The 25,427-nt window shown below is 46.2% G+C and overlaps 1 protein-coding gene across 1 annotated transcript in view; it reads right to left on the minus strand.

Annotated features, from left to right (window-relative positions):
* Positions 1–19,336: 19,336 nt before the first annotated feature.
* Positions 19,337–25,427, minus strand: part of LOC120993490 (serine protease inhibitor swm-1-like) — a 137,371-nt gene continuing 131,280 nt past the window's right edge. The window contains exons 2-4 of the mRNA XM_040421985.1: positions 22,046–22,109; positions 21,365–21,403; positions 19,337–19,777 (exon numbers count right to left, since the gene is read on the minus strand). Coding sequence (XP_040277919.1) covers positions 19,395–19,777; positions 21,365–21,403; positions 22,046–22,082 — 459 coding nt within the window. The 5' untranslated portion in view covers positions 22,083–22,109 and the 3' untranslated portion in view covers positions 19,337–19,394. The remainder of the gene's footprint in view (positions 19,778–21,364; positions 21,404–22,045; positions 22,110–25,427) is intronic.

Genomic DNA, 25,427 nt, shown 5'->3' on the forward strand with positions numbered 1-25,427 from the left:
CTTTACTAATCACTGTCCCTAGTGCCTGCAACGTCTCTCCCTGCACTAAGTTCACTGTAAAATGCCGGAGATCAGACAGGAGGAGGCTTTTTATAGGGCTGTGACATCACAGGGGCTGGCTATCTGCTGATTGGCTGTCTGCATAGCATTATGGGTGCTCCCTCATTCTCAGGCTTCTTACTTTCACTTTGTAACATGTGCAGCAGCCATTTTAGAAAAAATGTGATTCATTACCACAAAGCGCAAGGAAATTTGACTTCAGGAGGGATCGAATGTTTCCGAAATTTGGTTCAAATTCCACTTTGTCAATTTTGATTTGCTCATCTCTAATTACAACCTGTACTCACATTCCCTAATAGTTTAGAGTCTTATTAGATTTATTTCTATGCGAAAGGTCACTGATTAAAATCCAAGCACAGCCATGAAGAAGATTTCCCAAGAAAAGAGAAACAGCATCATCCAGCTCATTGATAGCGATATCTCGGCCAAGAAAATTGCCAAACTGCTGAAAGAATATGAAATGAAGAATTCCAAAGTCAAGAGGTGGACATCTAGGCAAAATATCGGAGTCAACAAGTCGGATCATCACAAGGTCTGTCAGTTCTGGTGCGACAAACACGGTAGTGGAGGCGGCTCATATGCTTCGTAATAGTGAGATCACAGACGTCCATGGAAGCACCATGCGACACGCATTACATAATTTGGGAATTGTGGCCCGAAAACAGGTGAAGGAGCCTTGATTTCAATATCATCATAAGAAGCATCTGCTCGAGTTTGCAAAAAAGTACAAACAATGGACAGTAGAAGATTGGAAACGGGTGATTTGGAGCCATGAGTGGACTCTGATGGGTGCAAATGGGTCTGGAAGAAAAAAGGGAAAAGGGGGCCCACGGATCGAGAAATTGAAGGGACTGTCAAGTTCGGTGGAGGAAGCCGGATGATATGGGGTTGTTTCGCAACCAAGGGCGTTGGATACTTGACCAGGATCAATGGTGGTCTCAATGCTGAGCAATATGTGAGTATCCTGCAAGACAAGTTACTTCGTACACTCGAGCATTATGGGTATGAAAAGGATGACCTAATGTTCCAGCAGTACAACGACCTGAAGCATACGTCAAGATTGGTGAAGAAATGGTTCAATGACAATGAAGTAGAGGTGCTGGATTGCCCCCCACAGTCTCCAGAGGTAAACCCAATCGAACACTTGTGGGTAGAGTTAAAGAAAAAGCTGTGAGTCGACCAGTATGCACCAACATTGGGAAGGTGTAGAAGAGACCTGGGAACAGATTTTTGTTGAGACATGCTTGAATCTGATGGAGAGCATGCCCAGAATGTATCAGGCAGTGCTGAAAGCCAAAGGTGGATTTACAAAATACAAGCAAAATAATAAAAAATAAAAATTTTACATTTTAGGAGCAAAACGGTAACAATGCAGTTACATGACAAGAACAGGCTTAAAGGGGTTATCCGACTTAAAAAAATATGTGTTAGGGCTGCTTTATACATCATTAAAGATACATTTCTAATGTACTCACTTTATTGATTTTGCGCTGTTTCCACACTGCTGATTTGGGTCATGTGACCCCCGACGTCATCAACCCTTCTCTGGTGCTGACGTCTCGTTTACAAGCTTCTCCCTGCTTGAGGGAGTGGCCCAGCTCTGTAAACGAGACGTCAGAGCCTTTGGTGCCCGCCCCCCCTCTGCCGCGATCTCATTAGCATATCAATTGAGCAGCAGGGCTGTCATTACCATACACAGGGCTGTCATTACTGTGCAAAACAGAAGCTCCTGTGTTGCACTTAAAGAGTGTACAGGAGAGCTCTGATAAGGAAAGGGTTACCCAGGTGCTGCCAGTCGCTGTATTGCTGTGATCCAGGAGCAGGCATGAAGGACAAGCAGCTCAGCCAATAAAAGGGAGAAGGCAAGTCAGGACAGCCAATCAGATGAAAGACCCGCCCTCCCTGCTGTTTACACTGGAGAGTAAAGACATGTGCTTCTGCCTGGGCTCTTAGGTTTCCCGGGGAGAGGAAGGTGGGGGACACTGCATTGTGTGTATGGAGGGGTGGGGGACACTGCATTGTGTGTATGGAGGGGTGGGGGACACTGCATTGTGTGTATTGTGTGTATGGAGGGGTAAGGGACACTGCATTGTGTGTACTGTGTGTATGGAGGGGTGGGGGACACTGCATTGTGTGTATTGTGTGTATGGAGGGGTGGGAACACTGCATTGTGTGTATGGAGGGGTGGGGGACACTGCATTGTGTGTATGGAGGGGTGGGGACACTGCATTGTGTGTATGGAGCGGTGGGGGACACTGCATTGTGTGTATGGAGGGGTGGGGGACACTGCATTGTGTGTATGGAGCGGTGGGGGACACTGCATTGTGTGTATGGAGCGGTGGGGGACACTGCATTGTGTGTATGGAGGGGTGGGGGACACTGCATTGTGTGTATGGAGGGGTGGGGGACACTGCATTGTGTGTATGGAGCGGTGGGGGACACTGCATTGTGTGTATGGAGGGGTGGGGACACTGCATTGTGTGTATGGAGGGGTGGGGACACTGCATTGTGTGTATGGAGCGGTGGGGGACACTGCATTGTGTGTATGGAGGGGTGGGGACACTGCATTGTGTGTATGGAGGGGTGGGGGACACTGCATTGTGTGTATGGAGGGGTGGGGACACTGCATTGTGTGTATGGAGGGGTGGGGGACACTGCATTGTGTGTATGGAGCGGTGGGGGACACTGCATTGTGTGTATGGAGCGGTGGGGGACACTGCATTGTGTGTATGGAGGGGTGGGGACACTGCATTGTGTGTATGGAGCGGTGGGGGACACTGCATTGTGTGTATGGAGGGGTGGGGGACACTGCATTGTGTGTATTGTGTGTATGGAGGGGTGGGGGACACTGCATTGTGTGTATGGAGGGGTGGGCGACACTGCATTGTGTGTATGGAGGGGTGGGCGACACTGCATTGTGTGTATTGTGTGCATGGAGCGGTGGGGGACACTGCATTGTGTGTATGGAAGGGTTGGGGGACACTGCATTGTGTGTATGGAGGGGTGGGGACACTGCATTGTGTGTATGGAGCGGTGGGGGACACTGCATTGTGTGTATGGAGGGGTGGGGACACTGCATTGTGTGTATGGAGCGGTGGGGGACATTGCATTGTGTGTATGGAGCGGTGGGGGACACTGCATTGTGTGTATGGAGGGGTGGGGGATACTGCATTGTGTGTATTGTGTGTATGGAGGGGTGGGGGACACTGCATTGTGTGTATGGAGGGGTGGGGGACACTGCATTGTGTGTATGGAGGGGTGGGCGACACTGCATTGTGTGTATTGTGTGCATGGAGCGGTGGGGGACACTGCATTGTGTGTATGGAAGGGTTGGGGGACACTGCATTGTGTGTATGGAGGAGTGGGGACACTGCATTGTGTGTATGGAGCGGTGGGGGACACTGCATTGTGTGTATGGAGGAGTGGGGACACTGCATTGTGTGTATGGAGGGGTGGGGACACTGCATTGTGTGTATGGAGCGGTGGGGGACACTGCATTGTGTGTATGGAGCGGTGGGGGAAACTGCATTGTGTGTATGGAGGAGTGGGGGACACTGCATTGTGTGTATGGAGCGGTGTGGGACACTGCATTGTGTGTATGGAGGGGTGGGGACACGACACTGCATTGTGTGTATTGTGTGTATGGAGGGGTGGGGGACACTGCATTCTGTGTATTGTGTGTATGGAGGGGTGGGGGACACTGCATTGTGTATATTGTGTGTATGGAGGGGTGGGGGACACTGCATTGTGTGTATGGAGGGGTGGGGGACACTGCATTGTGTGTATGGAGAAGTGGGGGACACTGCATTGTGTGTATGGAGAAGTGGGGGACACTGCATTGTGTGTATGGAGGGGTGGGGACACTGCATTGTGTGTATGGAGGGGTGGGGGACACTGCATTGTGTGTATGGAGGGGTGGGGACACTGCATTGTGTGTATGGAGCGGTGGGGGACACTGCATTGTGTGTATGGAGGGGTGGGGGACACTGCATTGTGTGTATGGAGCGGTGGGGGACACTGCATTGTGTGTATTGTGTGTATGGAGGGGTGGGGGACACTGCATTGTGTGTATGGAGGGGTGGGGGACACTGCATTGTGTGTATGGAGGGGTGGGGGACACTGCATTGTGTGTATAGAGCGGTGGGGGACACTGCATTGTGTGTATGGAGGGGTGGGGGACACTGCATTGTGTGTATGGAGCGGTGGGGGACACTGCATTGTGTGTATGGAGCGGTGGGGGACACTGCATTGTGTGTATGGAGGGGTGGGGGACACTGCATTGTGTGTATTGTGTGTATGGAGGGGTGGGGGACACTGCATTGTGTGTATTGTGTGTATGGAGGGGTGGGGGACACTGCATTGTGTATATTGTGTGTATGGAGGGGTGGGGGACACTGCATTGTGTGTATGGAGGGGTGGGGGACACTGCATTGTGTGTATGGAGGGGTGGGGGACACTGCATTGTGTGTATGGAGGGGTGGGGGACACTGCATTGTGTGTATTGTGTGTATGGAGCGGTGGGGGACACTGCATTGTGTGTATGGAGCGGTGGGGGACACTGCATTGTGTGTATGGAGCGGTGGGGGACACTGCATTGTGTGTATGGAGGGGTGGGGACACTGCATTGTGTGTATGGAGGGGTGGGGGAGACTGCATTGTGTGTATCGAGCGGTGGGGGACACTGCATTGTGTGTATGGAGCGGTGAAGGACACTGCATTGTGTGTATGGAGCGGTGGGGGACACTGCATTGTGTGTATGGAGCGGTGGGGGACACTGCATTGTGTGTATGGAGCGGTGGGGGACACTGCATTGTGTGTATGGAGGGGTGGGGGACACTGCATTGTGTGTATGGAGCGGTGGGGGACACTGCATTGTGTGTATGGAGCGGTGGGGGACACTGCATTGTGTGTATGGAGGGGTGGGGACACTGCATTGTGTGTATGGAGGGGTGGGGGACACTGCATTGTGTGTATGGAGCGGTGGGGGACACTGCATTGTGTGTATGGAGCGGTGGGGGACACTGCATTGTGTGTATGGAGCGGTGGGGGACACTGCATTGTGTGTATGGAGCGGTGGGGGACACTGCATTGTGTGTATGGAGCGGTGGGGGACACTGCATTGTGTGTATGGAGGGGTGGGGGACACTGCATTGTGTGTATGGAGCGGTGGGGGACACTGCATTGTGTGTATGGAGCGGTGGGGGACACTGCATTGTGTGTATGGAGGGGTGGGGGACACTGCATTGTGTGTATGGAGGGGTGGGGGACACTGCATTGTGTATATTGTGTGTATGGGGTGGGGGAGGGGGACCCTGTATTGTGTGTATGGAGGGGTGGGGGAACCTGCATTGTGTGTATGGAGGGGTGGGGGACACTGCATTGTGTGTATGGAGGGGTGGGGGACACTGCATTGTGTATGGGGGGAGGGAGGACAGTGACTACATAGTATATAGTCAACATAGATATGGCTGTAATATAGCTTAGATAGATATAGGTGTCATATATGATACCTATATCTATCTAAGCTATATTAGATATGTACAGCGTAGATACACAGAGCTGCCTCAGAGCTTAGATACACAGAGCTGCCTCAGAGCTTAGGGTACTTTCACACTTTCGGCAGGACGGATCCGACAAGCTGTTCACCATGTCGGATCCGTCCTGCGGCTATTTCGCCGTGCCGCCGGACCGCCGCTCCGTCCCCATTGACTATAATAGGGACGGGGGCGGAGCTCCGGCACAGCACGGCGGTGCACGGCGAAAGGCCGCCGGACAAAAATTACTGCATGTCAGGCTTTTTAGTCCGGCGGCTTTCGCCATGCTGCGCCGGAGCTCCGCCCCCGTCCCCATTATAGTCAATGGGGACAGAGCGGCGGTCCGGCGGCATGGCGAAATAGCCGCAGGACGGATCCGACATGGTGAACAGCCTGTCGGATCCGTCCTACCGCAAGTGTGAAAGTACCCTTAGATACACAGAGCTGCCATAGAGCTTAGATCACAGAGATGCCATAGAGCTTATTTACACAGAGCTGCCATAGAGCTTAGATACACAGAGCTGCCATAGAGCTTAGATACACAGAGCTGCCATAGAGCTTAGATACACAGAGCTGCCATAGAGCTTAGATACACAGAGCTGCCATAGAGCTTAGATACACAGAGATGCCATAGAGCTTAGATACACAGAGCTGCCATATAGCTTAGATACATAAAGCTGTCATATAGCTTAGATACATAGAGCTGCCATAGAGCTTAGATACACAGAGCTGCCATAGAGCTTAGATACACAGAGCTGCCATAGAGCTTAGATACACAGAGCTGCCATAGAGCTTAGATACACAGAGCTGCCATAGAGCTTAGATACACAGAGCTGCCATAGAGCTTAGATACACAGAGCTGCCATAGAACTTAGATACACAGAGCTGCCATAGAGCTTAGATACACAGAGATGCCATAGAGCTTAGATACATAGAGCTGCCATATAGCTTAGATACATAGAGCTGTCATATAGCTTAGATACATAGAGCTTAGATACACAGAGCTGCCATAGAGCTTAGATACACAGAGCTGCCATAGAGCTTAGATACACAAAGCTGCCATATAGCTTAGATACATAGAGCTGTCATATAGCTTAGATACATAGAGCTGTCATATAGCTTATATACATAGAGCTTAGATACACAGAGCTGCCATAGAGCTTAGATACACAGAGCTGCCATAGAGCTTAGATACACAGAGCTGCCATAGAGCTTAGATACACAGAGCTGCCATAGAGCTTAGATACACAGAGCTGCCATAGAGCTTAGATACACAGAGCTGCCATAGAACTTAGATACACAGAGCTGCCATAGAGCTTAGATACACAGAGCTGCCATAGAGCTTAGATACATAGAGCTGCCATATAGCTTAGATACATAGAGCTGTCATATAGCTTAGATACATAGAGCTTAGATACACAGAGCTGCCATAGAGCTTAGATACACAGAGCTGCCATAGAGCTTAGATACACAAAGCTGCCATATAGCTTAGATACATAGAGCTGTCATATAGCTTAGATACATAGAGCTTAGATACACAGAGCTGCCATAGAGCTTAGATACACAGTGCTGCCATAGAGCTTAGATACACAGAGCTGCCATAGAGCTTAGATACACAGAGCTGCCATAGAGCTTAGATACACAGAGCTACCATAGAGCTTAGATACACAGAGCTGCCATAGAGCTTAGATACACAGAGCTACCATAGAGCTTAAAAACACAGAGCTGCCATAGAGCTTAGATACACAGAGCTGCCATAGAGCTTAGATGCACAGAGCTGCCATAGAGCTTAGATACACAGAGCTGCCATAGAGCTTAGATACACAGAGCTGCCATATAGCTTAGATACATAGAGCTGTCATATAGCTTAGATACATAGAGCTTAGATACACAGAGCTGCCATAGAGCTTAGATACACAGAGCTGCCATAGAGCTTAGATACACAGAGCTGCCATAGAGCTTAGATACACAGAGCTGCCATAGAGCTTAGATACACAGAGCTGCCATAGAGCTTAGATACACAGAGCTGCCATAGAGCTTAGATACACAGAGATGCCATAGAGCTTAGATACATAGAGCTGCCATATAGCTTAGATACATAGAGCTGTCATATAGCTTAGATACATAGAGCTTAGATACACAGAGCTGCCATAGAGCTTAGATACACAGAGCTGCCATAGAGCTTAGATACACAAAGCTGCCATATAGCTTAGATACATAGAGCTGTCATATAGCTTAGATACATAGAGCTGTCATATAGCTTATATACATAGAGCTTAGATACACAGAGCTGCCATAGAGCTTAGATACACAGAGCTGCCATAGAGCTTAGATACACAGAGCTGCCATAGAGCTTAGATACACAGAGCTGCCATAGAGCTTAGATACACAGAGCTGCCATAGAGCTTAGATACACAGAGCTGCCATAGAACTTAGATACACAGAGCTGCCATAGAGCTTAGATACACAGAGATGCCATAGAGCTTAGATACATAGAGCTGCCATATAGCTTAGATACATAGAGCTGTCATATAGCTTAGATACATAGAGCTTAGATACACAGAGCTGCCATAGAGCTTAGATACACAGAGCTGCCATAGAGCTTAGATACACAAAGCTGCCATATAGCTTAGATACATAGAGCTGTCATATAGCTTAGATACATAGAGCTTAGATACACAGAGCTGCCATAGAGCTTAGATACACAGTGCTGCCATAGAGCTTAGATACACAGAGCTGCCATAGAGCTTAGATACACAGAGCTGCCATAGAGCTTAGATACACAGAGCTACCATAGAGCTTAGATACACAGAGCTGCCATAGAGCTTAGATACACAGAGCTACCATAGAGCTTAAAAACACAGAGCTGCCATAGAGCTTAGATACACAGAGCTGCCATAGAGCTTAGATGCACAGAGCTGCCATAGAGCTTAGATACACAGAGCTGCCATAGAGCTTAGATACACAGAGCTGCCATATAGCTTAGATACATAGAGCTGTCATATAGCTTAGATACATAGAGCTTAGATACACAGAGCTGCCATAGAGCTTAGATACACAGAGCTGCCATAGAGCTTAGATACACAGAGCTGCCATAGAGCTTAGATACACAGAGCTGCCATATAGCTTAGATACATAGAGCTGTCATATAACTTAGATACATAGAGCTTAGATACACAGAGCTGCCATAGAGCTTAGATACACAGAGCTGCCATAGAGCTTAGATATACAGAGCTGCCATAGAGCTTAGATACACAGAGCTGCCATAGAGCTTAGATACACAGAGCTGCCATAGAGCTTAGATACACAGAGCTGCCATAGAGCTTAGATACACAGAGATGCCATAGAGCTTAGATACACAGAGCTGCCATATAGCTTAGATACATAGAGCTGCCATATAGCTTAGATACATAGAGCTGTCATATAGCTTAGATACATAGAGCTTAGATACACAGAGCTGCCATAGAGCTTAGATACACAGAGCTGCCATAGAGCTTAGATACACAGAGCTGCCATATAGCTTAGATACATAGAGCTGTCATATAGCTTAGATACATAGAGCTTAGATACACAGAGCTGCCATAGAGCTTAGATACACAGAGCTGCCATAGAGCTTAGATACACAGAGCTGCCATAGAGCTTAGATACACAGAACTGCCATAGAGCTTAGATACACAGAGCTGCCATAGAGCTTAGATACATTGAGCCTGTGTTTCTGCAATGTGACAGAATGATCTGTTTGTGTGAGCTATGAGATGATCATGTGACTGGTTTATGCAAAGTTAGGATGTGCAGAGCAGGGTGAGGGGAAGGTCAGATTGTTCACGCCCACAAATATTCATGAGGCAGAACTCAGGCTTTGTTGTTATACGCCCCCTCAGCATTGTACTTCAGCATGTAAACAAAGCAATGACAGAACCATGAAAAGGTGTAAATATGGGTTTTAACCACTTAAGGACCACAGGTTTATACCCCCCTAGTGACCAGGCTCTTTTTTCAAATCGGCACTCCACAACTTTAGCGGTTTATTGCTCGGTCATGCAACATACCACCCAAATGAATTTTACCTCCTTTTCTTCTCACTAATAGAGCTTTCATTTGGTGGTATTTCATTGCTGCTGACATTTTTACTTTTTTTGTTATTAATCGAAATTTAACGATTTTTTTGCAAAAAAATGACATTTTTCACTTTCTGTTGTAAAATTTTGCAAAAAAAACGACATCCATATATAAATTTTTCTCTAAATCTATTGTTCTACATGTCTTTGATAAAAAAAAAATGTTTGGGTAAAAAAAATAAATGGTTTGGGTAAAAGTTATAGCGTTTACAAACTATGGTACAAAAATGTGAATTTCCGCTTTTTGAAGCAGCTCTGACTTTCTGAGCACCTGTCATGATTCCTGAGGTTCTACAATGGCCAGACAGTACAAACACCCCACAAATGACCCCATTTCGGAAAGTAGACACCCTAAGGTATTCGCTGATGGGCATAGTGAGTTCATAGAACTTTTTATTTTTTGTCACAAGTTAGCGGAAAATGATGATTTTTTTTTTTTTTTTCTTACAAAGTCTCATATTCCACTAACTTGTGACAAAAAATAAAAAACTTCCATGAACTCACTATGCCCATCACAAAATACCTTGGGGTGTCTTCTTTCCAAAATAGGGTCACTTGTGGGGTAGTTATACTGCCCTGGCATTTTAGGGGCCCAAATGCGTGTGAAGTAGGTTGAAATCAAAATCTGTAAAAAATGGCCGGTGAAATCCAAAAGGTGCTCTTTGGAATGTGGGCCCCTTTGCCCACCTAGGCTGCAAAATAGTGTCACACATCTGGTATTGCTGTACTCAGGAGAAGTTGGGCAATGTGTTTTGGGGTGTCATTTTACATATATCCATGCTGGGTGAGAGAAATATGAAATATCATTTTTTTATACAAAGTTGGCATTTGACCAAGATATTTATACCTTGGGGTGTCTTCTTTCCGAAAAATATGTGAATGGAGCCTTACAGGGGGGTGATCAATGACAGGGGGGTGATCAATGACAGGGGGTGATCAGAGAGTCTATATGGGGTGATCACCCCCCTGTCATTGATCACCCCCCTATAAGGCTCCATTCAGATGTCCGTATGTGTTTTGCGGATCCGATCCATGTATCAGTGGATCCGTAAAAAACATACGGACATCTGAATGGAGCCTTACAGAGGGGTGATCAATGACAGGGGGGTGATCAATGACCCCCCAATGACAGGGGGGTGATCAGGGAGTCTATATGGGGTGATCACCCCCCTGTCATTGATCACCCCCCTATAAGGCTCCATTCAGATGTCCGTATGTGTTTTGCGGATCCGATCCATGGATCCGTAAAAAACATACGGACATCTGAATGCAGCCTTACAGGGGGGTGATCAATGACAGGTTGTGATCAATGACAGGGGGATGATCAGGGAGTCTATATGGGGTGATCACCCCCCTGTCATTGATCACCCCCCTATAAGGCTCCATTCAGATGTCCGTATGTGTTTTGCGGATCCGATCCATGTATCCGTGGATCCGTAAAAAACATACGGACATCTGAATGCAGCCTTACAGGGGGGTGATCAATGACAGGGGGGTGATCAATGACAAGGGGGTGATCAGGGAGTATATATGGGGGTGATCACCCCCCTGTCATTGATCACCCCCCTATAAGGCTCCATTCAGATGTCCGTATGTGTTTTGCGGATCCGATCCATGTATCCGTGGATCCGTAAAAAACATACGGACATCTGAATGCAGCCTTACAGGGGGGTGATCAATGACAGGGGGGTGATCAATGACAGAAGGGTGATCAGGGAGTCTATATGGGGTGATCACCCCCCTGTCATTGATCACCCCCCTATAAGGCTCCATTCAGATGTCCGTATGTGTTTTGCGGATCCGATCCATGTATCCGTGGATCCGTAAAAAACATACGGACATCTGAATGCAGCCTTACAGGGGGGTGATCAATGACAGGGGGGTGATCAATGACAGGGGGGTGATCAGGGAGTCTATATGGGGTGATCACCCCCCTGTCATTGATCACCCCCCTATAAGGCTCCATTCAGATGTCCGTATGTGTTTTGCAGGTCCGATCCATGTATCCGTGGATCTGTAAAAAACATACGGACATCTGAATGCAACCTTACAGGGGGGTGATCAGGGAGTCTATATGGGGTGATCACCCCCCTGTAAGGCTCCATTCAGACGTCTGTATGTGTTTTGCGGATCCGATCCATGTATCCGTGGATCCGTAAAAAACATACGGACATCTGAATGCAGCCTTACAGGGGAGTGATCAATGACAGGGGGGTGATCAATGACAGGGGGGTGATCAGGGAGTCTATATGGGGTGATCACCCCCGTCATTGATCACCCCCCTGTAAGGCTCCATTCAGACGTCCATATGTGTTTTGCGGATCCGATCCATGTATCAGTGGATCCGTAAAAATCATACGGACATCTGAATGGAGCCTTACAAGGGGGTGATCAATGACAGGGGGGTGATCAATGATAATAAGTGACAGGGGGGGTGTAGTGTAGTGGTGTTTGGTGCTACATATTACTGAGCTGCCTGTGTCCTCTGGTGGTCGATCCAAACAAAAGGGACCACCAGAGGACCAGGTAGCAGGTATATTAGACGCTGTTATCAAAACAGCGTCTAATATACCTGTTAGGGGTTAAAAAAATCGCATCTCCAGCCTGCCAGCGAACGATCGCCGCTGGCAGACTGGAGATCCACTCGCTTACCTTCCGATCCTGTGAACGCGCGCGCCTGTGTGCGCGCGTTCACAGGAAATCTCGGCTCACGCGAGATGACGCCAATCGGCGTTAGTGTGACCTGGGAGCGCCGCATCGATGACGCCTTTCGGCGTTAGCGTGGCGGCAAGTGGTTAACTTGATGAAATCTAGCTTAACCAAATTATATGTATATCCAGATGGGTTTTAAGAGGTTTTATTTTTTTTTAATTAACTCGGATAACCCCTTTAACTAATCATACACTAAATAGTTGAAAGTTCAATTTATGTATGAGATAGCCAAGATGATGGTCTATAAAATGATGGTAGTCTCACGTTCAAAGCTGTAGTGGACAGTGAGATATGGATCCTCGAAAGTCGAAAATGCAAAACATTGTTACCCTTTTGTTCATCAGTGTATATACACTGCTCAAAAAAATAAAGGGAACACTTAAACAACACAATGTAACTCCAAGTCAATCACACTTCTGTGAAATCAAACTGTCCACTTAGGAAGCAACACTGAGTGACAATCAATTTCACATGCTGTTGTGCAAATGGGATAGACAACAGGTGGAAATTATAGGCAATTAGCAAGACACCCCCAATAAAGGAGTGGTTCTGCAGGTGGTGACCTGACCACTTCTCAGTTCCTATGCTTCCTGGCTGATGTTTTGGTCACTTTTGAATGCTGACGGTGCTTTCACTCTAGTGGTAGCATGAGACGGAGTCTACAACCCACACAAGTGGCTCAGGTAGTGCAGCTTATCCAGGATGGCACATCAATGCGAGCTGTGGCAAGAAGGTTTGCTGTGTCTGTCAGCGTAGTGGCCAGAGCATGGAGGCGCTACCAGGAGACAGGCCAGTACATCAAGAGACGTGGAGGAGGCCGTAGGAGGGCAACAACCCAGCAGCAGGACCGCTACCTCCGCCTTTGTGCAAGGAGGAACAGGAGGAGCAGTACCAGAGCCCTGCAAAATGACCTCCAGCAGGCCACAAATGTGCATGTGTCTGCTCAAACGGTCAGAAACAGACTCCATGAGGGTGATATGAGGGCCCGACGTCCACAGGTGGGGGTTGTGCTTACAGCCCAACACTGTGCAGGACGTTTGGCATTTGCCAGAAAACACCAAGATTGGCAAATTCGCCACTGGCGCCCTGTGCTCTTCACAGATGAAAGCAGGTTCACACTGAGCACATGTGACAGACGTGACAGAGTCTGGAGACGCCGTGGAGAACGTTCTGCTGCCTGCAACATCCTCCAGCATGACCGGTTTGGCATTGCGTCAGTAATGGTGTGGGGTGGCATTTCTTTGGAGGGCCGCACAGCCCTCCATGTGCTCGCCAGAGGTAGCCTGACTGCCATTAGGTACCGAGATGAGATCCTCAGACCCCTTGTGAGACCATATGCTGGTGCGGTTGGCCCTGGGTTCCTCCTAATGCAAGACAATGCTAGACGAAGGCATTGATGCTATGGACTGGCCCGCCCGTTCCCCAGACCTGAATCCAATTGAGCACATCTGGGACATCACGTCTCGCTCTATCCACCAACGTCACGTTGCACCACAGACTGTCCAGGAGTTGGCAGATGCTTTAGTCCAGGTCTGGGAGGAGATCCCTCAGGAGACCGTCTGCCACCCCATCAGGAGCATGCACAGGCGTTGTAGGGAGGTCATACAGGTACATGGAGGCCACACACACTACTGAGCCTCATTTTGACTTGTTTTAAGGACATTACATCAAAGTTGGATCAGCCTGTAGTGTGTTTTTCCACTTTAATTTTGAGTGTGACTCCAAATCCAGACCTCCATGGGTTAAAAAATTTGATTTCCATATTTTTTTTTTGTGTGTGATTTTGTTGTCAGCACATTCAACTATGTAAAGAACAAAGTATTTCAGAAGAATATTTAATTAATTCAGATCTAGGATGTGTTATTTTTGTGTTCCCTTTATTTTTTTGAGCAGTGTATATCTATATATGTGGTGCCAACACCACCTAGGGGTGACTGGCTGTGTCTACAAAGGTGTAAACTGCCTGTTAGAAGGAATTACAGCAATATGGATACATCCTATAAAATAACATTCTGCAAATCTATATATATACAGTACAGACCAAAAGTTTGGACACACCTTCTCATTCAAAGAGTTTTCTTTATTTTCATGACTATGAAGGCATCAAAACTATGAATTAACACATGTGGAATTATATACATAAACAAGTGTACAGGCTATATAAGAGCTGCGGGCTACCTCCTCTCCCGAGACGCACGGCCCTACGGCATTCGTGGTACCCACCCACCCATACCCCTTTAAATTTTTCTTATCATTTTTCTGAAAACTTTAATACCTAGGTTGGCCCACTTTAGGCTGCCCTAACAGATAGCAGTCCCGCCACACCTCCACTGCTGTTATTAGGAAATGTATTCGCTCGGATAGCCGTACTGAACACAAATATAATTATTATAGATAAGCAAAGTTTTCAAAAATTCTATTTGGACGCTTTGCCAAATTCTTCCAAGAAATTTGCTCATTACGAATTAATTTGTCACAAAGTGTATTAAATCAGCTATTTCCCGGCCTGCAGGGAGAGTGTATCTCGGTGTACATCATTGTGCAGTGCAGCAACATACATAGCTAGTCCGCTGTGGTAGTGAAACAGTTACTGTGCGTCAGTATGACAGGCAGGTAATTTACAATATACGGACGTGCGCATCGTTGTGCCAGCCAGCAACAGTCCCAGCTAATCACCAGCTAAACAAAAAGAAAAGCATACAGCAGTTTTTAGTAAAGGGAAAAAAAACTGTGTGCGCCTCTGCAGGAGCTTTGTCCCATGGGGCCAATAAAGTAGTGGAGAAAAAAAAGGGTCTTTTAAGCCAAGTTGTGGCAGTGCAAATACATGCTTTTGAATCACTGTTAGCTGTAAAAAGACTGTGCATCACTATAAGGCCTCATGCACACGACCGTGGTGTGTTTTGCGGTCCCCAAATCACAGATCCGCAAAACACGGATGGCGTCCGTGCGCGTTCCGCAATTTGCGGAATGGCACAGACAGCCTTTAATATACACTCACCTAAAGAATTATTAGGAACACCATACTAATACGGTGTTGGACCCCCTTTTGCCTTCAGAACTGCCTTAATTCTACGTGGCATTGATTCCACAAGGTGCTGATAGCATTCTTTAGAAATGTTGGCCCATATTGATAGGACAGCATCTTGCAGTTGATGGAGATTTGAGGGATGCACATCCAGGGCACGAAGCTCCCGTTCCACCACATCCCAAAGATGCTCTATTGGGTTGAGATCTGGTGACTGTGGGGGCCATTTTAGTACAGTGAACTCATTGTCATGTTCAAGAAACCAATTTGAAATGATTAGAGCTTTGTGATATGGTGCATTATCCTGCTGGAAGTAGCCATCAGATGATGGGTACATGGTGGTCATGAAGGGATGGACATGGTCAGAAACAATGCTCAGGTAGCCTGTGACATTTAAACGATGCCCAATTGGCACTAAGGGGCCTAAAGTGTGCCCAGAAAACATCCCCCACACCATTACACCACCACCACCAGCCTGCACAGTGGTAACAAGGCATGATGGATACATGTTCTCATTCTGTTTACCCCAAATTCGGACTCTACCATTTGAATGTCTCAACAGAAATCGAGACTCATCAGACCAGGCAACATTTTTCCAGTCTTCAACAGTCCAATTTTGGTGAGCTCGTGCAAATTGTAGCCTCTTTTTCCTATTTGTAGTGGAGATGAGTGGTACCCGGTGGGGTCCTGCTGTTGTAGCCCATCCGCCTCAAGGTTGTGCGTGTTGTGGCTTCACAAATGCTTTGCTGCATACCTCGGTTGTAACGAGCGGTTATTTCAGTCAACGTTGCTCTTCTATCAGCTTGAATCAGTCGGCCCATTCTCCTCTGACCTCTAGCATCCACAAGGCATTTTTGCCCACAGGACTGCCGCATACTGGATGTTTTTCCCTTTTCACACCATTCTTTGTAAACCCTAGAAATGGTTGTGCATTAAAATCCCAGTAACTGAGCAGATTGTGAAATACTCCGACCGGCCCGTCTGGCACCAACAACCATGCCACGCTCAAAATTGCTTAAATCCCCTTTCTTTCCCATTCTGACATTCAGTTTGGAGTTCAGGAGATTGTCTTGACCAGGACCACCCCCCTAAATGCATTGAAGCAACTGCCATGTGATTGGTTGACTAGATAATTGCATTAATGAGAAATAGAACAGGTGTTCCTAATAATTCTTTAGGTGAGTTTATATATATACACAGGGCCCCACTACTATTACAGAGTGGGACGCTGCATCCGCCCCCACTTAAAAGTAATCCTCTCCCGGCGTTTCACCTGACTGAAGCTCTGCATCTCTCTGAAGATACCTGAAAAATATAAGTGCAGCACCCAAAAATACCAATGCCTAGAAATCAAGGTTGCACGGTTCTATTACTGTATGTCACTTAAATAAATACATATAGGCAAAGGGTTAAGCATGACAATACACCTCATCAATAAGCAGATATATCTTCCAGCTTTCATGACGCAGGGTGAATTCAGGCGTAGTAACTTCGGTGCTTGATGGTGACAAAATTGGGAGTTGATCTTATTTTTAGGGCATGCAGTCCATGATAAAGCACTCAAAGGCATAGTCCATCCCTGATTTGGGGTATTGTATATTTTTAATCCAAACACAATAGTCTTTTTATATCAAAGTTAGGGATTAGCACAAAGTTTCAACATCTGAAGGCGATTCGCATAAAACTTAGTTTCAATACTGTATGGAGCATATTAGAATGTATTGGCTCCAATGAGCTAAAGTTACTACTTTGCGAAGTCTCGCGAGACTTCGTGTAATAACTTTAGAAATTGATTTATACTGTAATAAAACATTTCCCGAACTCGGGTTCAGATCCAAGGCACCACTTGGAACAAATAGTGGCCGGCCTACTTACAGGTAGTAGTCATCTTTTTGAGGGATGTCCTCCTCCTTCTCTTACCAGCATCATGCTCTCCTTCCTTGTAACAGGCGTTGTCGGTGGCATTGTGCCCCACAGAAACTTCTGGCCCTGGGCTACAGACCCAAATGTCCCTGTTAAAATCCTCCAGTGCTAGTGTCTATCTATGCATAGTTATGGATGACAGGGAATAATACTATTTGCTACATTTACTGTATGCCATTACAATCATATTTGCTATATATTGGCTAGCCTTAGGCCTCTTACACACAAGCAGGTTTTCCGTCCGGATGTGATGCATATAGTGAACCCATAGCGTCCGGACTGAATCCTGAACCATTCATTTCATGTTTTTTTATGCATTGTTCAGAAAATATCACAGCATCTTGTATATTGTGTGTTTTGTACGCAGCTCTGGCTCCATAGAAGTGAATGGGACTTTGCTGCAGCATGTGCTACACTCTTTTCACCACTAATTGGCACTGTAGTCACACGTGTAGTTACCTCATTTAATTAAACTTTCATGCCCTTCTCTGAGCCTATCCTGAGTGTGGTTGTACACAACTAAAATGAGACATCCGGCACTTTGTAATTAGTAATGCCTATACGTAGTGCCTGACCCACTTCCTTAGTGGCAAATGTTCTCCCTGGCTCTTGAAACACTCGACTTGAGTCTTGAGTCTACTGCTCCTCAATCTTCTGTTGGGGGTGAGGTTCTGACCCTCCATACATGGGTCTACTTGGAAACCATAAGAGTTTTAGCTCTATGATGGATATCTTAGTCCATACAATCCTTGTGATAATCTGTAGATTGGTCCATCTCATGTATTTTTGCCTTTAGCAAATCCCATCGATACAAGAACTTGTATTAGAACATCAGTCAGAGGTGGCCATACAGATGAGGGAGAATCAGTGGCTGTGTGCATAGCTCCCATAGACCTTAGTGCAGAGGGCCATGCATATCCATACTCAGTTTTCCTACATGAATAATTTATAATGGATTTCATGAGATCCAAGGCATGGTGGTAGGATGAGGACCCACTACTGGCACTGACCATGGCCATTGAAGTATCAGTGGGCTCATCTGGGCCTCATGTGGATGGCACCTTGACTAGGTGCTAGAGGTCAGTGTGACTGGTTCTTCTGGAGGACACTTGCTGGTCTGGATTCTAAGGGGGTCATTTATTATTCAGGTCCTAAAATTGTGGGCGTCACGTGGAAGGAGAGGAGCCGGAAGGCCCGTCTCATTCACCATTTTCTACGCCTTTTTTAGGCATAGAAAAAGGTCTAAGTGTAAGACAGCAAGGAAGACATATTACATTTAGGGTCCATTCACACGTCCGCAGAATGGGTCTGCATCCATTCCGCAAATTGCGGAACGGGTGCAGACCCATTCATTCTCTATGGGGCAGGAAAGGATGCGGAAAGCACACTATGTGCTCTCCGTATCCGCATTTCCGGAGCGCGCCCCTGAACTTCCGGTCCGCGGCTCCGAAAAAAACATGTTCTATTCTTGTCCGCAATTGACAACAAGAATGGGCAGTCCTATGGGGGTGCCGGTCGGGTGTATTGTGGATCCGCAATTTGCGGATCTGCAATACACCATGGACGTTTGAATGGAGCCTTAGACTGGCATTGGATGTGCCAAAGTTATGGGGAGACCGGCGCCTCTTCATAACTCCAGCCACATCCACCGCCACAGATAGGGGTTTATTAAGACCGGCGTCTAAAATGCTGGTCTTAATAAATGTTCCCCTAAGTTTATATTTTCAGCACTACCAGAAAACCAAAGGAGAAAGGTATGCATCGCCACCTGTTCACAGCGCCAACTATGTCCTTCAGCAGTTTAGTGCCAAGAAAACTGAAGTCAGAAAGACATAATGTGGATGAGACCGATCACAATCAGATCAGGAGATCATTTTCATAACAGTCTAGACGGACTATGATCTGATTGGTCAGTGAGTGGTCGGAGATCCTGATCGCTTAATGAGTCAATGAAAGTAGATAAAAACAATGTCAGCAATCACTTTATTTTCATCAGACACATCTCCATATGATTAGACGAGGTCACTTTACATTTTGAGACTTCCTAATAAGACACACTGTGGATGGTGTAATTGTTGGATCCACTTTGGGGAGATCCTGAGGAAGGACACATCTGTTGCTGTCAGGTAGGCACACGTAGTTGGGTTTACAGAGGCAGCCTTCAAGACAACCTATTATGCACATTGCACCTTTAGGGCAGGGATTGGTACATGTGGTATATGTTGCGTTCCCGCAGAGTCCACACTTCGACGCTTCCACACATTCACCAAGGCCATTATCTACAGTGCCACTTTTGCAGACACATCCTCGAACACATTTTTCAGGAACATCACATTTAGGCTTCAGGTTATCACAGGTTGGTTGACACAACACACAACCAGGTACTTTGCCAGATGGACAGCTGACTGCAAAAGAAGAAGAATTATTAACAAGATAAAGGATTGTCCTGGATTTTAAAAACATGGCTGCTTTCTTACAAAAACAGTGGCACGCCTTTCCAGAGGACGTTCGTAGTATCAGCTCCATTCACAGCTCAGAAGCTGAGTTGAAATAGCAGACACAACCTGTGGACAGGCGAGGCATTGTTTCTGAAAGCAGCCAGGGTCTTGTATGTTTGGTGAGACCCTTGTCCACCACCGAGGCTCAGTGGTCACATCACTGCTGAGGTCAGCCGATGGAAGACCACAGATGGGACATCACACTTCTGGCCCACAAGAGACCAGAAGGAGCAGAGACTGGAGCCTCATCGCTTGAACGGAAAGCCGTTGAATAATTGTCTCTTGTTCTCTCATTTACACACTCCAGCAGACGGAATAAATTTTAGGCTGGGAAAACTAAAAGAAAACCCTCACAAAATAATGTATGTCATTAATGCAACCAAATAGGCGATATAGTATCCCCCTGACATCTGTCAGCAGTTTTGTCCCTATGACACTGGCTGACCTGTTACATGTGCACTTGGCAGCTGAAGGCTTCCGTGTTGGTCCCATGTCCATATGTGCCCGCATTGCTGAGAAAAATGAAGTTTTAATATATGCAAATGAGCCTCTAGGAGCAACGGGGGCGTCGTCATTACACCTAGAGGCTCTGCTCTCTCTGCAACTGACTTTGACAAACTGTAGACTGCTCGGCCCTGTCAATGAAAGTGCAGAGGGCACAGCAGTTGCAGAGAGAGCAGAGCCTCTAGGTGTAATGGCGGCTCATTTGCATATATAAAAACGTCATTTTTCTCAGCAATGTGGACACATAGGAACATGGGACCCACACAGAGGCCTCCAGCTGCCAAGTGGACATGTAACAGGTCAGCCGGTGTCATAGGTACAAAACTGCTGACAGATGCCCTTTAACTAGACTGTAGAAGATCAATCATTGCTCTTTGGTCACTTTCATGGTAACTCAGTATAGTATAATGTAGTTGAATATTATACCCGGTCCCCTTTACTGCATCTGTTGTTTTATGAGGGCGAGGATTTAATAGATTTTTGGTATGGTACAATGTCACCAATAAAAGTAAGTCTCATTGGGAACGAATATGAAGGAACACTACAGAATTTGCCCAGTGCAGGGTCTGAGGACCTTATGGGAAGACCATGACAAAGAGACTTCTTTGAATCCATGTAACTAAGCATAACACAGCAAATCAGTTTTGCCTGTCCTTAATAGTCCTTAAACTGGAATTTCATTGTCCCATTTTGTGATAGAAGCTGCATCCAAATGTTTTCTACCCTGGCCAGATGTCCCATTGTTCCTAAATAGCCTACCTTCCTGATCTTGTCAGTGGGTGATGGGAAGAAACAACAATTCTGAGCCCATTTTATGGCCGGAGCAGCAGCTGTCACATTGACTAATGGACTGTTACCCGGGGACTAGAGACTCCATGTGGAGAAAGCGAAATCTAATGCTTATATAGTAATGGTTATGATATAATGTAAAATATCACATAGAACAAAAACTGTATACAATAAATACGTCTTTAGGGGTGTAATCCTTACTTTTGTCTGTTTGTACGGTTATGAGCCCGAGGAGCACACCTGCAAAACAAAAATCTAAAATTCATGGTCTATACAGTGTAGAGAAAATCCAAAGAATATACAATGTCAGGGGTTATAAAGAAACTGGTATATAGTGGTATCAGCAGTCCAACAAGAAGAAATGTATGAAAAGCACTACTGAGGTAGGGGCCACAATCAGGTCAGGTCATCAAAGAGGCCCTTACTAAATGTTAGCTAAGAATCCACCCAGGACCAGACGTTGACTATACCATTGCCCATCAGGACAATTATTTTCTGTTATGGGAAGGTCTTTCTTACACCCTATAGCACGTGGTACTGGCCTAAGTGGCATTCCTGTAGGTCGTTACAATGTGGTGAGCTTCATAAATCGGACATGATTTTGTGGGTTCCACTTCTTAAAGCCCGTTTGTTGGTTTTACTGCTATATAGTCCTTGCTGCCCCTAGCTAGGACTGAGGAAGTTCCATCAGGTTCAAAAACAGAGAAATTTGGGAGTAATTACATCTAGCTGATTGGTATAATCTAATTTAGGTGATGATTTGTGCTCGAGATTGTGCTGAGTCTTCCTGCTCTGAAAGGGGAGAGAAAGAGCTGCTAGAGTCTGATTGAGAGCTTGATTTAGAGGCGAGAGACCTCTCTGACAATGAAATGTGCAACTCACCAAGGGTTATCAGCAGCAATGTGATTGTTTGTGCCATGTTACCTGGGAGGGTTAACCCTTTTTCCTGTAAATGATAAATTAAACTGATTAAGTAGGAAAACTTTCAGAAGTAAGCAAATGTATTTACAGGATTCATACATTGTCTGTTATTGAACTGAGTTGAGCCCACACCACCACCTTCATCATCATTATTATGGCACATTGGGTAAATCAATTGACATTTTTAAACTATGACAACCTCTTCTCAGAATGAAGTCACCTCCACAATCAGCTGATCAGTGTGGGAGAAGCTTACTAAACCCCTGGTGATCAGCAGTTAGCTCTAGGAGAAGCTCCATGTGGCCCCTCTGTTTCCCTGCAGCGTCCACTTCAGGAGAAATGTGGTATTACTGGTCAGCCATGTAACAGGAGGACACGTCGAGTCCCTGATAACGAGGAAGTCTTCATGTCATCCATCAGCTCTGGTTGGCCTCATTCTGCTTCCCAGTGGATAATGAGAATTTAAGAAAGGCTCTGCCTCGTCAAGGGCAATATAATAGTAGCAAATAAAGGATAGGAACCAGTGGAAGGATCTTGATGCTGCTTTCTATCCAAAGGAGTTGTAAAGACAAGCACTGGATCCTTCATATTAAAGTGCATGTAGTGATGTGAACCAGCAGTATATAGTATAACACCTCCAGCCCCACACAGTATATAGTATAACAAGCCCAGCAACTTACAGTATATAGTATAACACCTCCAGACCTACACAGTATATAGTATAACACCTCCAGACCTACACAGTATATAGTATAACACCCCCAGACCTACACAGTATATAGTATAACAGCCCCAGCCCCACACAGTATATAGTATAACATCCTCAGCCCCACACAGTATATAGTATAACATCCCAGCCCCACACAGTATATAGTATAACATCCTCAGCCCCACACAGTATATAGTATAACACCTCCAGACCCACACAGTATATAGTATAACACCTCCAGACCCACACAGTATATAGTATAACACCTTCAGCCCTACACAATATATAGTATAACACCTCCAGCCCCACACAGTATATAGTATAACACCTCCAGCCCCACACAGTATATAGTATAACACCTCAGCCCCACACAGTATATAGTATAACACCTCCAGCCCCACACAGTATATAGTATAACACCCCAGCCCCACACAGTATATAGTATAACACCCCAGCCCCACACAGTATATAGTATAACACCCCAGCCCCACACAGTATATAGTATAACACCCCCAGCCCCTCACAGTATATAGTATAACACCTCCAGCCCCACACTGTATATAGTATAACACCTCCAGCCCCACACTGTATATAGTATAACACCTCCAGCCCCACACTGTATATAGTATAACACCTCCAGCCCCACACAGTATATAGGATAACAAGCCCAGCCCCACACAGTATATAGTATATCACCCCAGCCCCACACTGTATATAGTATAACACCTCCAGCCCCACACTGTATATAGTATAACACCTCCAGCCCCACACTGTATATAGTATAACACCTCCAGACCTACACAGTATATAGTATAACACCTCCAGCCCCACACTGTATATAGTATAACACCTACAGCCCCACACTGTATATAGTATAACACCTCCAGCCCCACACTGTATATAGTATAACACCTCCAGCCCCACACTGTATATAGTATAACACCTCCAGCCCCACACTGTATATAGTATAACACCTCCAGCCCCTCACAGTATATAGTATAACACCCCCAGCCCCACACTGTATATAGTATAACACCTCCAGCCCCACACTGTATATAGTATAACACCCCCAGCCCCACACTGTATATAGTATAACACCTCCAGCCCCACACTGTATATAGTATAACACCTTAGCCCCACACAGTATGTAGTATAACATCCCCAGCCCCTCACAGTATATAGTATAACACCTCCAGACCCACACAGTATATAGTATAACACCTCAAGACCTACACAGTATATAGTATAACACCCCCAGCCTCGCTCAGTATATAGTATAACACCTCCAGCCCCTCACAGTATATAGTATAACACCACAGCCCCACACAGTATATAGTATAACACCCCCAGCCCCTCACAGTATATAGTATAACATCCTCAGCCCCACACAGTATATAGTATAACACCTCCAGCCCCACACTGTATATAGTATAACACCCCAGCCCCACACAGTATATAGTATATCACCCCAGCCCCACACTGTATATAGTATAACACCCCAGCCCCACACAGTATATAGTATAACACCCCAGCCCCACACAGTATATAGTATAACACCCTCAGCCCCACACAGTATATAGTATAACACCTCCAGCCCCACACAGTATATAGTATAACACCCCAGCCCCACACAGTATATAGTATAACACCCTCAGCCCCACACAGTATATAGTATAACATCCTCAGCCCCACACAGTATATAGTATAACATCCTCAGCCCCACACTGTATATAGTATAACATCCTCAGCCCCACACAGTATATAGTATAACACCCCAGCCCCACACTGTATATAGTATAACATCCTCAGCCCCACACAGTATATAGTATAACATCCTCAGCCCCACACTGTATATAGTATAACATCCTCAGCCCCACACAGTATATAGTATAACACCCCAGCCCCACACAGTATATAGTATAACACCCCAGCCCCACACAGTATATAGTATAACACCCTCAGCCCCACACAGTATATAGTATAACACCTCCAGCCCCACACAGTATATAGTATAACACCCCAGCCCCACACAGTATATAGTATAACACCCTCAGCCCCACACAGTATATAGTATAACCCCCCCCAGCCCAACACTGTATATAGTGTAACACCCCAGCCCCACACTGTATATAGTATAACACCCCAGCCCCACACAGTATATAGTATAACACCCCAGCCCCACACAGTATATAGTATAACACCCCCAGCCCCACACAGTATATAGTATAACACCCCCAGCCCCACACAGTATATAGTATAACACCTCCAGCCCCACACAGTATATAGTATAACACCCCAGCCCCACACTGTATATAGTATAACACCCCAGCCCCACACAGTATATAGTATAACACCCCAGCCCCACACAGTATATAGTATATCACCCCCAGCCCCACACAGTATATAGTATAACACCTCAGCCCCACACAGTATATAGTATAACACCCCAGCCCCACACAGTATATAGTATAACACCCTCAGCCCCACACAGTATATAGTATAACCCCCCCAGCCCAACACTGTATATAGTGTAACACCCCAGCCCCACACAGTATATAGTATAACACCTCCAGCCCCACACAGTATATAGTATAACACCTCCAGCCCCACACAGTATATAGTATAACACCCCAG

This window comes from Bufo bufo, chromosome 1 (assembly GCF_905171765.1).
Source record: "Bufo bufo chromosome 1, aBufBuf1.1, whole genome shotgun sequence".
In the NCBI taxonomy this organism is placed as follows: domain Eukaryota; kingdom Metazoa; phylum Chordata; class Amphibia; order Anura; family Bufonidae; genus Bufo; species Bufo bufo.